Below are 16,789 nucleotides of genomic sequence, written 5' to 3'. Positions count from 1 at the left end.
AAAGACAATAAAAGAAAAAAATAATAAAAATGCATACATACAAATAAACTTTCAAGGTAGATGCTGGAATTCTTTGGATCTATTCCAACCTAAGCCTATGGTCTGGAAAAAGCCAATACCTTACAGTAGTGTTTACAGTTTTATACAAGTTTTCATTTAATTTTAGTTGTAAAATACCATTTACCTCCTTGGGATCCATGACAAACTTGCTGTCTATTAAATCACTAAGCAATCAGACTAGTAGGAACACATTAATGAAGATAAATAATAAAGATATGCAAATATAAGAAAGTCAAAATAAATATTCTCATTCAACCAAATGAAGGCATTCATGTCCAAAATTAGCATTAAGTTTTTAAACATTATGAAAAAAACAAAAACAGCCAAAAGCCTATGTAGTAATATGTCTGAAGAGAGGAGAGAAGCAGACAACAGAGACATATAAAACTAACGAATATAGGCTGCCTGAAGCCTTCTCATTTTACGGTGTCATCTAAAACACCTGGTAGGAAAGAACTGAGACCATGCTGAGAAAGGCTGCAAGATATGCAGATGAATTAAGAGATCAATTTAAACCATGACAGGACAATGAGTGTGCTCTATTCAAACCGAATGCAATCTCCAGGTACTATAAATTGGAAACATCCATGGCTACGCTTCCTCAGAACAGTTTCAAAGTATATTCTTAGCCCCAATGTATTACAGAACTTTAATGTGCACCAAGTTGTTCCAAACAATTTATGTTTATAAGTCCCCTCCCCCCTTTTTTTCAGTTACACAGGAAGCACTGGTCTTCAAAGATGCAATTTCGTTTTAAAAGAAAAATCACCATATAGCATAGCAAGTGACCATTAAAGGTTTGGCAGAAATTTTTACTTTTTAAAAAGATCTTTGTCTAGCATGACACCATCTGATGTTGTTTGAAGAGTTAATCTTAACATATCCATACACTCTTTCAACCTGGGATCAGACGTTCGCAATCCTGTAGATTTGAGTGCCTGTTTTTAAAAAAATAAGAGTTTGTAAATATATAGTGCAAATAAGGTATATGCTTATTCCAACTACAAGTTTTTAATTCCTGTATATAAAAACTTCTACACAAGACCTGAATATGTATATGGCATTTTAGTGTCACTACTACCCACTTTCTAGACAAGTTTCTCATTGTTTCTTTCATTTTCTTTCATTGATTACCTTGAAATGAGCATGACGAAAATTTGAAAATAAGAGAAACAGTGTCAGTCAGAATCTACACGTCAGATGACCTTTAAGACTACATTTCAATATTACCATATTATTGATTCAGTATTACTGATTTTTAAAAAGTGAAGATAGAAAAATATAAAAACTTACTGTAATAAATTTATGAACAGGTATTTTCTCTTGTCCTTCTGCGATTGTATAGAATAGCAAATCTTCCAAGCTAGGTAACAGACCCTGCTTTATTTTACTAAAGGGGGAAAAAAGAAGACAAAATTAACCCTTATGTGGACATTCAAGTGGATTTTAGCTATATCCATTTAAAAATCATCATTGAACCAGACTACAGTTGAGTTGATCTATTTATCAAGACCTAATATCATAATAAATGCTGATTTACCAAAATCAAACAGTATTACTGAAACCGCACTGAAAAACAAGTTTAAAAAATGATTCATTAATTAATACAGATATCCTTTAATCCCAAGTTTTAAAATCTTGAGTACTATTTCTAGTGGTGCTAATGCCTAGCCATCTGTTATGGTAATACCTTCCTGTACAGCCTAATACAATCACCCAATATTAATTATGGAGCCTAGCCAATGCTCAGGTAAGAGTCAATACTTTGTTCTCTTGTTGTTATTGTTTTTTAATATGATGACTACACATATATATTGTTCAAAGTTAACCTGATTGTAAATCTGGGGGAGAGAACAATTAAGTACTGGACAGTGAAGACTAGTGCGTAAGTCCTTGAATCCTGGCTACAATACTTACTAGCTGAGTCACCCCGGATAAATTAATTAACCTTTCTGTTAATCAATTTCCTCACCTGAGAAAGTGAGATAATAGGGCCTGCCTCACAGTGTTCTTGTGAGAATCAGTTGACTTAATACATTCAATATCTTTAGAGCACTGCCTGGCAGAGAGTAAGTACTCAATCGTTGGTAGTTGTAGTTACTATTTCTAAAGTGACCTAGGCTTTTACATGTACAGATCAAATGCCACAAATCACAAAGACTGTTAGAATAAAAATTTTACCATAAAAATACATTAAAATCTAGTATAAAGTGCTATGATTAACCAAACTTTTAATCAAGAAAAATTTTTTCCTATCCGTTGAAAAGCTTTCAGGTAAACAAACTATAATGAACCTATTTAATGTCTTCTTTTTGGGGGCTCTGAAACTGAAATGAATACATTTCAATATTCTGAACATCTATGACTGCCATAAGTATTATAGTGATGTTATGAGAATTTTAGATCTAGGGTAGACCAATCCCCTCTCCATCCATCACTATTTATTAAAATCAAAGGTAGAAATATATACGTGTGTGTATATGTATAGAATGTGTACATATATAAAATATCTGGAAAGACTTTACCTGTATTTCAAGAAAGAGAAAATTAGAGAGTGGTCCATAAGTCAATAGAATACAGTGTTGTTTCACAGAGCATGTACATTTACATATGGACATATAAAATTTCTCCTAAAAGACACATTAATGTTGGCATTAATATCATTTATACTTGTTTTCAAAGCTGTTATACCAACTTTTAAAGTCAACCCTAAAGTATAGGAATTTCATACCAATGTTTAAAAAAAACCTAACACATAGGATTATTGTAATTTAATGATATATCCCAGATATATAAATATTCCCTGAAGCAATTTTGGCTCTTAAAGAACTTTTAAAAATGTATTTGGGATATTTTAATAATAAGAGTTAAAATTTATTGATCACTTTTGTTAAGTACTCTGCTGTTTTACATTCGTTCTAATTTAATCCCTCCAAAGATGTCATAACAGAAAGTACCATTATCCAAAATATAGTGTGGTTCCCGGCACACAGTAGAAGCTCAATTTATTCATTATTTATTAAAAAAAAATGACTAACTCTATCCCCATTTCACAGAGGCTCAGACAGGTCAACAAACTTCCCAAGACTGCAAAGTGGTAGAGATATAGTTAGAACCTCTGTTTCTCTGAATCCAGAGTCCAAACTATATACCACTACAGTTTTACTGGCTCTCAAACGTACTAGCTAGTTATTACTTTTATAAGGTACAATTTTTCTAGGTTTTACCCTGATCTAAAACCATTAAACAGGATTCAACAATACTGATGACTTAATATAATACATTTAAAGAAAAACTGAGCCAGCTGTCAAAAACAATCAGTGGAAAATAACATACCAATTATTTACAGAAAGTGGTTTGTCAAATAAACTTCAGATAGTGGTAGTTTATCACTTTAAACTGCAGAATAAGCTTTCTATGTATTTATCACAGCAGTAAATGGTATTTGTTTTGCCTAAAAGCTATGTAAGTAACATAAAATATACACTTCTTTAGCTTATGGTACATAGGGCAAAAAAATTAAAATGACCATGTTTACTTCCACAGCCAGCAAAAAAAGGTAAATATTTACTTGCTTTTGGAGAAGAGACTAATTTTTATCCATAGGAGAGAGATTTAAGTCATCCCTAAAAAATATGCTCACAAAATAAATGTTCAAAGTTGATTTTTTAAAAAAAATGTACTACCAATCTCAGCATTTAAAAGCTCAGACTCTTATTTGAGAATGAGTTCACTTCAACAGTCTGGTGAACAAATGCACAGATTCTCCCCAAACAACACAGAAGTTATTCCAAAGACCTTTCTTGGTATTACCCCCTTTTCTTTCCCCAAATTTAATATGGTTTTGTGGCAACGCTTCATGATAATACATTTTGCTCTTAAAACTCAAAAGCTAAAAATTATAGTTTTCAGACTATATAGTAACTAGGATATTCCTGAGAAGTATTTAAGTTTTAATGACAAAAAAAATAGACTATAACAGGCTTTCAAATTGTAATAACAATTGTTGATAAGCCCTCAGATTCCTTAAGGAAAAACATGAATGGTTATGACACTCAGCAACTAAAATGGGATATTTAAATCCAAAGTAAAGTCCTTGTTTCATACCTTTTTATTCCTTCCCTTTTATTCTCCCTCATTTTCTTTCTAATTTCTGCCTTTAAGATCTTTTCACTGCTATTTTGTTCCTTCTTTTACTCATTCCTTCTCCTACTTTACCCTCACAAAATACCTGCCTACAACACAGAAATGACTTCTTTAAAAAATTTTTTTAAAAAATCCCATGTATTTAACTGGCATCTATAACATGTACAGCATTATGGTAGTCATTACTTACAGTCTAAAAGGGAAATAGAAGACATACATCATGAGGAATTACAAGAAAGAAACAATGGGATCCAATCACTGGAAAATTACTTCACTGTGGACTAATAAGGTAAAGTTTTAGGAGAGGTGGAATTAGAGCTAGACTTGAAAGATGGGTAGAAGCTGGAAATATGGCAACAGAAGAGGTTTCCGGCCAAGGAAACAGAATGACCACAGCAATGAAGGTAACCATTCACTGGGTATTCACAAAGAACAGCGAACAGTTAGAGCACAGTATATGTGAATTAAGGTGCCTGTTTCCACCCATGAGCTGTTAAAATACCTAATTTTCAGGGTTGAGAGAGATATATATAAATCAACCAAATGAAGAGACTACCAAAAATTTACATATGGAGTTTAAATTCAGGGGCATTTCTGCAAACATGAAAAGAGACACTGTCTTTGATTACTGATCAACCAGTTTCCCAATACCAAAGGACAATTAAAACTCCTCAGTCTGGGGGCTTCCCTGGTGGCGTAGTGGTTGCGAGTCCGCCTGCCGATGCAGGGGATGCGGGTTCGTGCCCCGGTCCGGGAGGATCCCACATGCCGCGGAGCGGCTGGGCCCGTGAGCCATGGCCGCTGAGCCTGCGCGTCCGGAGCCTGTGCTCCGCAACGGGAGAGGCCACAACAGTGAAAGGCCCGCGTACCGCAAAAAAAAAAACTCCTCAGTCTGATATTCAGTTTATAATTTGGCTTGGTACTATCTATTCTATCAAAATTTTCTACATAAAAAACTGTACTATCAAATGAAAGGAGGAAAATGAACTGCAAAATGAGAAGAGGAAAAGAAATGGAAACTAACTATATTGTCTTATTGTTAAATAAAGTTTCATATCATTTGACCTTTCCAAACTATAAAAGCTGGAGTAATGTCTTTTTTTTTTTTTTTGTCAACCCCATATAACTCAAATGCGTAATACAGTGTAGTGTGGTAAACCTATTAGATAGTCAAAAACTTTCAACTAGGTTTAAAAAAAATGATGCTCACTGATAGAATAAAAAAGAATGGTTTGGTGTTTTTACTTTTGTCTTCATTTTAAAACAATGATCTTTAAAAAATATCTGGAGTTGTTTCTAAATCAGTTTATCATTTTGATTTTCAGAGTGATCTGACTGATAGAAAGTGTCCATCAACACCAGTAAATTAGCAGATTAAACCTGTGAAGGATGAAAGCTGAATTGATAGTGGCTGACCATATACCATTGTAAATCTGACAAAGTGATAAATTCTGCTCAATCTCTAAATCATTTTGTCCCAAGGCTAATTATTGGGGAATTTAAAAACAAAATCTTACATCTTTTAAAGTTTTATTGTTAAAAAAGGATTTTCTGTTGTTTCATCTTATAACTTCATATGATAAAGCAAAGTGGGTAAACTGTCCCCTATTTACAGATAAGGACAGAGTCTCAAAGTCAAGCAATATGTATGTCCAATGTCACACAACTCTTAAGTGACTGGACCAGATTTAGTCCTAGAAAGCCAGTACTTGGTTCCTAATCCCAGATTCCTCCTGCTATGCCACACTGGCTGTGCTGAGTTGTTACACTCCATTTTAGGAGGAATACCTGGAGTTTATTCAGAATAATGAAAGATGAGACTCCTTACATATCGAAGAATTTCTAACCAAAATGCTAATAGGGGAATTACTTATGTTAGATGACTAAATTGTTATTCTGCCTTGTTGAAACTGTACCTTGTACAAAGCAAGGATGAGATTATATTAAATTAGGGCTGCTGTTTTGGCTGGACTTTATTTAAATTTATTCAAGAGCAAGTCAAAGTAAGAAGCACAAAAGCCAGCTTTACGTAAGGAAGTGGCCAGGCTGTCCACATCAGCTGATGGCAATTTGTCCATGTGTAGAGCTTTAGAAGTCTAACCCAGGGGGACAGTCTGCCTGACTCCGATGGGAGAATGAGGACCTGGGCAGATCAAGTCCCTAAGGTCCAATTCTGTTAGTCCTTCCAACCTTGTATTCCTTCAGTCAAGTATCCGTTAGCAAATCATTCTAGTTGTAAAAATACAGATGTGTGAATTCTGTTACTGCAATCACTTTGATATCACACTAGAGATGACTTCTTCAAAATAACTAAAATATATAGGTAGAAGTTAACAAAAGGCAGACTAGCTACACATAAGGAAAAACAAAACAACTCTGAAAATGGAATGGTCTGCCTTCAAAGGGACTAAATTCTCTTGTCAAGAAGTATTCAAGCAGAGATGAATAACAACCTGTAGGGAGTATAACAGAAGAGAAAAAACCTTCAGCTGTGAAGATGGGTTTTTAAGGTCTCTTCGAATACTGAACCTAAAAAAGTAATCAATTCAATAAAGTACTTTATTATTCTCCTAATATTGGAAGAAAAAACACAATAAGTCCTAATATTGTACGAACTTGGTTAGGTCATTTAATACCTGTAGCCAGTTTATAAAATATGTAAAATGAGGTGGAACTAGATGTCTTTAAAGTCACTTCCAACTCTAACTCTCAGTTTTTGAGCTGCTCAAAATAGATGTCCTCCTAAACTCCTATACTAAATATCATAAACTTTACTCACTCAGGACCTATGTAGACATAAAGGATCTATAGATACATATTTTACATATAAAGCTTAATTATCTGGGTTCTTTAAAAAAGTAATGGTAGTACTTAATACCACTGAACTGTACACTTAAAAATGGTCAAAAGAGTACATTTTATGTTACATTAATTTTACCTCAAATTTTTTTTAGCTAAGGGGAATTAGATACAGAAGGTGAAAGTGAGGGAAAATAGCTAAAGTGGGGACATGGAGGCCAAGAACAAAATGTAGCAACTGATACAAGATGCAAAAATCCACAGAAGAACAAACCATTCAAAACAGAACCAATCAGAGTATGAGAGAAAACCTTACACAAATAAATACATTTTAGTGCAGGGGCCACTAATAGCAAACTACCGCAATGGCCACAGGTTTTTGTAAATCAAGTTCTATCGCAAGACAGCCATGCCCACTCATTTACCTATTGTCTATGGCTTCTTCACTACAACAGCTGATCTGAATAATTTTAACAGACCAGATAGCTTGTGAAGCCAAAAATATGTACTATTTGACCCTTCAGAGAAAAAGTTTGCCAATACTTGTCTTAGAACATAACTGTATTTTAGCACAGTACAATAACACCCCCTTACAGTAAACCTAAGTTGAACAAGAAATCTTAAACTCTATATTTTATAATATAAATTTTAATACGTTAGAAAAATAGGCAACATTTTCTAAGGAGACTTACGCCGAAAACAGTTTAGAAATTAAAAAGTTTGATGTTTGAGGATAAAAGAGAAGACAATTAGATAATGCTGATAAATAGCTGTATAAATCCATTCATAAACTTTTTCATAACTTTTTTCAATGTGAGGATGCTTACCGTTATACATACTAAAAACAGGCTATTAGGATAGCAGACTAGGACAGTAAGGTAGAGATTTACAAATTTTAAATTTAACAGATGTGTTTTCTCTGATGACAGGAGTTATCATAATGAGAAATCTTAAAAGTAATTATAAGGAGGCAAGGAAAAACAACGTCTATTCTCGCAAACCACAACTGCTAACATCATTTTGGTTTATTTCCTTCTACTACCTTTTTTTTTTTTTTTTTTTTGCGGTACACGGGCCTCTCACTGTTGTGGCCTCTCCTGTTGCGGAGCACAGGCTCCAGACGCGCAGGCTCAGCGGCCATGGCTCACGGGCCCAGCCGCTCCGCGGCATGTGGGATCTTCCCGGACCGGGACACGAACCTGTGTCCCCTGCATCAGCAGGCGGACTCTCAACCACTGCGCCACCAGGGAAGCCCCCTTCTACTACTTTTTGTAAGCAACTGGAGATCAAACCGCATGGAAAATTTTGTATTATAACTTCTGACTTAACATTATATTCTCCTATATCCCTAAAAAGTTATCTGTATTCATTTTATATTACTGAATAAGAAATTCTCATGTGGATGTACCATAACTGACTTAACCATTCCACTTATGTGGACCACAAGTTTTTCCCCACTTTTCTCTAATAAGTATAATACTGTGCCAAAAATATTAGTGAATAAATCTTTCTACACCTCAGTTTGTTTTGTTAGCCTAGATTCCTAAAAAGGTACAAATATAGTTAAAGCTTTTCTACAGCTTAAAACCTGTTCTTCAGAAAGTCTGTACTCTTTTAATAACTCCCACCAAGAATCTAAGTGCCTATGTCATTCAAAATATCCTCATCAAGGTGACAATTTAAAAATCTTCTTTTGAGGCCTATACCAGAAATTAGTAGGGGAAAAAAAAAGTCTAAATCCTGAAAGCTATCAATCTTTTGTTCATTATGCAACATTGATAGTTCATTGTTTTAAAATAGTACTTCCACTGTAAACATTTCTTTAGAAATCACCAACCAGAGAATACTTCCCAAAGGAAGCCAAGATTAACATTTTGCTTCTATTACACTGTAGGTGGTCAGAAAAACCACCAAGCACAGTTCTCAGTCCTATGCACCTGTGTTTCATAACCAAAGCAATTTTATACCTGAGTAGATTCCAGGATAAAATCATAGTAACAGCGTCTCTACCTGAAAGCTATTTACCTTATTTAGAGATATCTATAATTTAGATATATATCTGTTCACTTAGCTTTAAGCATTCCCCTTAGTATCAAATGACTTAACAAGTGAAATGGCACACAAAGGCAACTCCTTGGTTTATATAGGATTTGAAGGCTGAGGTCCTTAAAAAATGCAAATCCTACAAGTAGACTTTCAGTTTCTACAGTCATAATTTTTCTCCACCTCAATGTCACAAGAAGGAAGTAGTGCAGCTTTTTACTGATTTTTTAAAACCTGAAGAAACCCACAAATATCTTCCAACAAATTTCTCTTCAAGGTGACTTTTATCTTTTTCAGACTAAAATTGTGCCTCCCCCCCTCCACCCCACCCCCACTGTTCCCTACATAAAAGCCTTCACCAAAAAAGACTGAATTCTATTTGGTAGGCACTTCCTGAGTTAGTTGATTTTTAGGTAGGCAGACTTCTTTGTAAAAATGTAAAGCCTACGGGCTTCCCTGGTGGTGCAGTGGTTGAGAGTCCGCCTGCTGATGCAGGGGACACGGGTTCGTGCCCCGGTCCGGGAAGATCCCACATGCCGCGGAGCGGCTGGGACCGTGAGCCATAGCCACTAAGCCTCCGCGTCCGGAGCCTGTGCTCTGCAACAGGAGAGGCCACAACAATGAGAGGCCCGTGTACCGCAAAAAAAAAAAAAAGTAAAGCCTAGAAACAAGAAGCTGAAACTCAAGTAGACTAAACTTCAGGATCTCGTTCATGCTCCTTCAGTGAATTACATCTAAGTATTAATTAAGAGCTTGCAGTTTATTACAGATTATGTCCAGATATTATCAATAGCTAAATAGATACATGTGGTTTAAAATAAACATTAGGCAGCAAAAAATGTTATGATGTATATTATGGCTGGCCATTCAAACAAAACTCAAACTCACTGATAACTGTAATCTAGAATAGAATTTTAATATTGAGGAAATCGCAAATAAGATGACTGAGGGGTTCACTGAGAAGGCCCACACCCAAAATTAAATGTATTTCCAATCTTGATTTTAGTTTAAGTGAATTGTAAACATGTTCACTTTTACAAATTAAAAGCAAATGCATTATTAAAGGATCATAACAGAATTTGTCCCCTATTTCAACACAGGTTCTTTCTATTCCAAAATATATTATCTATATTTCCCAAATACTGCTTCAACCTCGTTATCAGTACTATTCTATACAACAGACCTAATTCAATGTTGCTGAAATGCTTAAGTACTTAATCTTTGAAATTCAATTTGCACAGCATGTGGGGTAACGATTCTTTCCCCCTTGATTTCCATTGATTGTGACCACCTAGAGGGATGGGATAGGGAGGGTGGGAGGGAGACGCAAGGAAGAGATATGGGAACATATGTATATGTATAACTGATTCACTTTGTTATAAAGCAGAAACTAACACCATTGTAAAGCAATTATACTCCAATAAAGATGTTAAAAAAAAAAGAATATGAACTACCAAAATAAAATCATATTATCTGAAGCTAGCGGAAATCATTTTTGTTTGCACCTTCTCTTTTAATATATTTGTAACTATATAGATGAGCAAACATACAATTACTGCATCATGGGTATGCAGTTTTTAACAGATACTACCAAACTGCCTTCCAAAACAGGTGAATTTATACTTCCATCAGCAACTTAAGAGTTCCTATTTCCTATACCCTTGGCATCACTTAATTTAACATCTGCCAATCTGACAGGGGGAAAATGATCTTATTTTAATGAAATGCTTTCAATATTGTATCCTGTATGAATTACCTATTTTCTAAAGAGCATACACGTGCTGATACTTTCTCAGCATGGTCCTTCTTTCTCTTTCCCTTTCTAATTAAAAAATAAAATGCCCTAACAAAAAGTAACTTAAAAATACGTGCCCTCTTCCCCACCTGCCAACGCTTCCCAGAGATCCTTCACTAAGAAGAATATACACTTCTGGGTTTTACAGAAATGAAGTGTGGCATTCTTGAGAGAGAAGAGACAGTGTGATAAAAACGTTCATGTTGGGCAATAATTGGCCTAAAATAAAGGTTAATCAAGAATCTCAAATGCTACATAGCACTGTTTGATATAATGCTCATCCCAGTCCATACTGGTTTTCTGGAAGGAGTGGTATTTTGAAATTAAAACTCTATAATTAATCTTGAAACAACATGCAAAATAGATTGAAATGAGACAAAAGAATGGATATGGGGGTACAGATTTTAAATCTGAAGTCATCAGATATGTGGAGATAAATATGAGAACAAAGCTTGGATGAAAGATGAACTATTATCTACACAAAGATTAGAGGATATGCCATGGAGAAGGTAGACAAGTGGGAAAGAAGCAAAGGCCTCTCAGCCTCAGGGTTTACCCAGTGAGCAAATCCAAAAAGAGCCACAGAACAAGAGAGAACAATTTAAAAATGAAGAGATGCTATAAAGCACAGGAAGCTCAGCTCAGCAGTCTGTGACAACCTAGATGGGTGATGTGGGGGCTGGGCTGGGAGGTGATACAGGTATACGTATAGCTGATTCACTTCATTGTACAGAGAAAACTAACACAACGTTGTGAAGCAATTATATTCCAAAAAAATACTACTAATAAAATAAAATCTGTGAGGAAAATAAAATAAAATAAAAAATGAAGAGAGCCATGCAAAGTGGTTTCCAAAATGATGGAATAATAACAAAATTAAATAAGAGCACTGCAGGGAAAACTGAGCAATGAACATTATATTTTTCTGTAAGATATTTAGGACAGTAGTAAAATCTTAACCTTAACCAGTGACCTAAACCAGAATTGAAGTTGGTTGAACGAGATGGCTAGGATGACAGTGGTTCAAAGAGTCTGACTATGGAAAAAGAAGATAACTCACTTACATCGTACCTCCTTCCAGAATATAATATGGTATGGTTAGTAAAATATAAAGTTAGACCAAGGGAAGGAGGAAAAGCAAATATCCCAGCCACATGAACCAATAAAATTGCTATGGTTAAGTATTAAATTCACTCTGAGCTTACTGGTAATCAGGGCAAAAAAGTAAACAGTGCGTATCACATTTTCACAGAAGTACAACGATCTCTCAAGAGAAATTTTTTCTGGAAACCAAAAAAAAAAAGAAATTTCTCATTTGAGCCTAAAATTCAAAGGCCAATGTCCTTGTAAGGTTTTACAAAAAATGAAGCAATTTTTTAAAATGAGAAAATAGAGTATTTAACAAATGACAAATATTGTCCCAATAAGCCTTTTACAAAATGTTAACTCATTTAATTTTCACGTGGCTATTTCTTTTAATAATCCTCTATAGAACCTGGCAGAAACCTGAGTGCTGGCATTCCAGGTGGCTTGATGATTCAGGGATGACCTATGCTTTGGAAGCTGAGCATAAGAAAGGATAACAGGATCAGCTGGAACCTTACCTCCCAGAATAAAAGAAATGTTTACCACATAAAGTCAAAATGGATGAAGTCAAGGGAAGAAAGCTACACTTAAAAACAAGATCATTCAGGAAATAAACCTTTAACCAGATTAAAAATTTTTTTCACAATCTTGAGGCCAATGCTCTTAATTTTATAATGTAAATTGGAGATAGCTGGGGTTCACTCCTGAAATCCTTGATTGAAAGCTCTCAGGTTTATCATATACCTAGATTGCTCCTAAACCCGTCTAGCTATTGCTCCAAACTTTGGTGGCAGAAACAGGCTCCTTTGAACTAAGGTAAACAAGGTTTTGCTATTGGCCATTCAAACTCCCAGGGCATCTGAGCAAATATTCCTTTTTTTTAAAAAATTTTTTTAAGTTTATTTTATATATTTAATATAATTATATTTAATACTTTTATTAATTTTAATATACTGAGGGTTTTTTGGTTTTTTTAAACATCTTTATTGGAGTATAATTGCTTTACAATGGTGTTAGTTTCTGCTTTATAACAAAGTGAATCAGCTATACATATATCCCCATATCTCCTCCCTCTTGCGTCTCCCTCCCACCCTCCCTATCCCACCCCTCTAGGTGGTCACAGAGCACCGAGTTGATCTCCCTGTGCTATGCAGCTGCTTCCCACTAGCTAGCTATTTTACATTTGGTAGTGTATATATGTCCATGCTACTCTCTCACTTTGTCCCAGCTTACCCTTCTCCCTCCCAGTGTCCTCACGTCCATTCTCTACGTCTGCATCTTTATTCCTGTCCTGGCCCTAGATTCTTCAGAACCTTTTTTTTTTAGATTCAATATATATGTGTTAGCTTACGGTATTTGTTTTTCTCTTTCTGACTTACTTCACTCTGCATGACAGACTCTAGGTCCATCCACCTCACTACAAATAACTCAATTTCGTTTCTTTTTATGGCTGAGTAATATTCCATTCTATATATGTGCCACATCTTCTTTATCCATTCATCTGTCGATGGACACTTAGGTTGCTTCCATGTCCTGGCTATTGTAAATAGAGCTGCAATGAACATTGTGATACATGACTCTTTCTGAATTATAGTTTTCTCAGGGTATATGACCAGTAGTGGGATTGAGCAAATATTCTTGAAGGATTCCCTCACTAAACAGGTTTTTATTGGGGGGGCTGGGAGGGACAGGATGGAACATTTTTTATGTAGAGTTGTCAATAAGTATTAGACAAAATAGTGTTTCAAAGTTATTGCTAAGAAATGATTTCTTATTTTGACGGCAATAGAGCTAGAAGCTTCTGGGAAACATGTAAATCACAAAAGCTGCTCAATTTTCTATCTGACAGAAGGGCAAAAAAGAGGGATACAAGAACCACTGAAGAGACAGAATGCAAGGCATCTTTTCAATAGAAAGCTGTTCCCATCATATAACCTTTAAGGACAACTTCTAAATGCTAGTAACCTCATTTTTCAATTCTGGGCACCTGTACTTAAACTTGTTACATGCCTGGTAATTCAGATGATGTTAAGTAAGGTAAGTGAGTACCTAATGAAATTAAGCATACACATTCGAAGAACCTAGGGGCAAGACGGGAATAAAGACACAGACCTACTAGAGAATAGACTTGAGGATATGGGGAGGGGGAAGGGTAAACTGTGACAAAGTGAGAGAGTGGCATGGACATATATACACTACCAAACGTAAAATAGATAGCTAGTGGGAAGCAGCCGCATAGCACAGGGAGATCAGCTTAGCACACAGGGAGATCAGATCGGTGCTTTGTGACCACCTAGAGGGGTGGGATAGGGAGGGTGGGAGACGCACGAGGGAAGAGATATGGGAACATATGTATATGTATAACTGATTCACTTTGTTATAAAGCAGAAACTAACACACCATTGTAAAGCAATTATACTCCAATAAAGATGTTAAAAAAAAAAAGCATACACATTCTAGTCTCTCAAGAACATTAAAGAGGTAGAAATTTGACAAAAATCTAGCTTTTTAGAAGGTGAACACATTTGAGTCATCCAACTGAAGATGTTAAATGACCTGCCACAGTCATAGGCTACTTTGTGGCATAAAACCATTATCACAGGATATCACAAATTTTGCTCATCACCAAGTGATTTTTTTTTAAAATAACATTTTTCAGTCTGGGAAAACAACTTTAGCTTGGAACGTTTTAGGAAGGTGCCAATTTCAATTACAGGAAACATTAAGCCAGGTCTGAGACTGAAAGTATAAGAATCACACTTTCAGTTTGACTTATGATACTATGGGGCTGGAAAAAGCAATGTAAGTAGAAGGGAAGCAAAAGAGGTCACATAACGTCAGTGCAAAGTCAGAAAAATAGCAGGATATAAAGAAAGCAGGCAGGTAAATTTTTACCTACAGTGAGAAAAAGTTTGCATCCATTTATATTAACTCAAGACAAAATATCCAGGAAATTGCCTCTCATACTGCGTAGCAAAAACCAATTTTGTTTTAAAACTCAGCTGCTGTGCGGAATAGATGAGTTAACACCCTATCACAATTTATGTAATCCACAAACGCTACTTAACTCGGGTTTTTTCTGAGTTAGTGTTTTACCCGTCACATTTCATCTTGGCTATTTTGAGTTGTATTTTCAAAAATTCGCCCATCTTGTGGAAGATGTCAGACAGGCCAAAGCTGGTCCTCAGTGCCAACAGGTGGTCTGTACTGCGTGCCCCGTCTTCTCGGCCACATGACCCTTTTCCTCCTAATCTCCTTTCGGAAACGTTATTTCCGGTGCCCCACATGGCTCTACAGACGCCTGAAGAAGCCACTCCAGAAATATTCAGAATACTCTGCTACGTTAGGCTTCCAAAGAGACGGTGGCAGAGATCGAAGGAGGGCAGGCAGAGAGGAAACTCGAGCCTAGAAAAGCAGCGAGTCAGGAAGGCACACGCTTTGCCCATCGCCCGACTCCTAAATGTCACTCGGTGATGTTCGTGGGGCACCACCCACCAAGAGCTGGGCGGGCGGCCAGGCACTGCAGCCCGGAGCCGGGGCGCTGAGCACGCGGCGTGGGCCGGGCTGCCACAGCTCCAGCGCGGTGGGGGGTAGGGGGGTGGCAGGCTGGCCCCTCTGGCCCCTCCGGCCCCTTGGCTGCTCCACCCGGCGGCGGGGAAGGGAAGTGAGGGCCGAGTGAGGGGCTCAGGCGGGGAAGGCGCGGGCGGGGCCGGGCCTAATCACATGGCGCAGACTGCGCAGGCCGCCCGGCATCTCTTTCTTTCTCCTTCTCGAACCTCCGCTCCCATCCCTCCCCACCGCAGGCCCCTCCCGGGCTCGGGCCCCACGCGGGACAAGGCCTCCTGCGCCTCGCGGAGACACTCACTTTTCGCCTGAAGCCACCAACTCCTTGCCCTCGCTGTTGCCGAACCCGTCTGTCTCCCCCGAGCTGTCCTTGGGGCCGGCCGCCGGCGGGGCCGCGGGCGGCGACGCCCCGGGCTGCGGCTGCTGCGGAGGCGGCGGCTGCTGCTGCTGCGGCTGCTGCTGCTGCGGCTGCTGCTGCGGCTGCTGCGTGCCCCCCTTGCCCAGCTCCTGCAGGATCTCCGAGGGGGAGCTGGACAGGCCCCTCACGATGGGCCCCGCAGGCCGGCCGCCCCCGCCCCACCACGGGTAGAGCCGCGCGGCGGCCGCCTGGCCAGCTCGTCCCCCGCCCCAGGGGCGTCGGCACAGGGTGGCGAGGGGCTGCGCCCGCCTCAGAACCGCGCAGGCGTCGGCGGGCGGGCGAAGGAGCAGGTCCCGCAGCATCGCCGAGCCTCGCAGCCGCATCATGCCGCCGGGTCCGTCAATGCCCGCTCAACAGGGGAGGATGCTCCGGACGTGGGCGGCCGCTCTCCTCCGGGAACTTGGTCTCCGGCGGGAACGGCCAGAGGGCAAAAGAGGGCAGTGAGGTGGGTGTGGCCCCGCTGCGGCTCTCACAGGCGCCGCCGCCGCCGCCGCTACTGCCGCTGCTGCTGCTTCTGAGGCTGACCGCGGCTACTTCTCACACCGCGGAGGACTCCGCACTGAGGCTGAGGCGCAGGGGCGGGCCCGAGACATTCGGCGCTCACCCTCCTGGGGGCGGGAGGACGCCGGCGGCCTGCCCCCTTCGCCTGCTCCGATTAGCTCAGATCACCGACCTCGCTTCTGATTGGTGACTGGAGCAGTCAAATTTCTCTCGGCGCCCGGTGCCCGGAGAGTGGTGCGGAAGATTGGCGGGGGACTGGGGGGGAGGAGTCAAACTGACGTGTGAGGCAGGGGAGCCAGGCAGGGATCCGGAGTAGCCCCTTTGCTCTCGCTTCGTCAGCGCCGAGGGTGCCCTCGTTGAGAACTGGGGCCTTAGTG

At 38.8% G+C, this 16,789-nt stretch overlaps 1 protein-coding gene across 2 annotated transcripts in view; it reads right to left on the bottom strand.

Moving 5' to 3' along the window:
* The window catches only part of GLS (glutaminase), a 78,759-nt gene extending 62,522 nt beyond the window's left edge, over window positions 1–16,237 (bottom strand). For both annotated transcript variants that reach the window (XM_065881220.1, XM_065881221.1), the window contains exons 1-3: window positions 15,795–16,237; window positions 1,354–1,450; window positions 877–998 (exon numbers count right to left, since the gene is read on the bottom strand). In XM_065881220.1, the coding sequence (XP_065737292.1) occupies window positions 877–998; window positions 1,354–1,450; window positions 15,795–16,237 (662 nt within the window). The remainder of the gene's footprint in view (window positions 1–876; window positions 999–1,353; window positions 1,451–15,794) is intronic.
* Between the last annotated feature and the right edge of the window lie 552 nt (window positions 16,238–16,789).

The sequence above is a fragment of the Phocoena phocoena genome, chromosome 7 (genome assembly GCF_963924675.1).
Source record: "Phocoena phocoena chromosome 7, mPhoPho1.1, whole genome shotgun sequence".
NCBI lineage: Eukaryota > Metazoa > Chordata > Mammalia > Artiodactyla > Phocoenidae > Phocoena > Phocoena phocoena.
The sequence above is the reverse complement of the archived record's forward strand: the minus strand, read 5'-3'. Positions and strand labels throughout refer to the sequence as shown.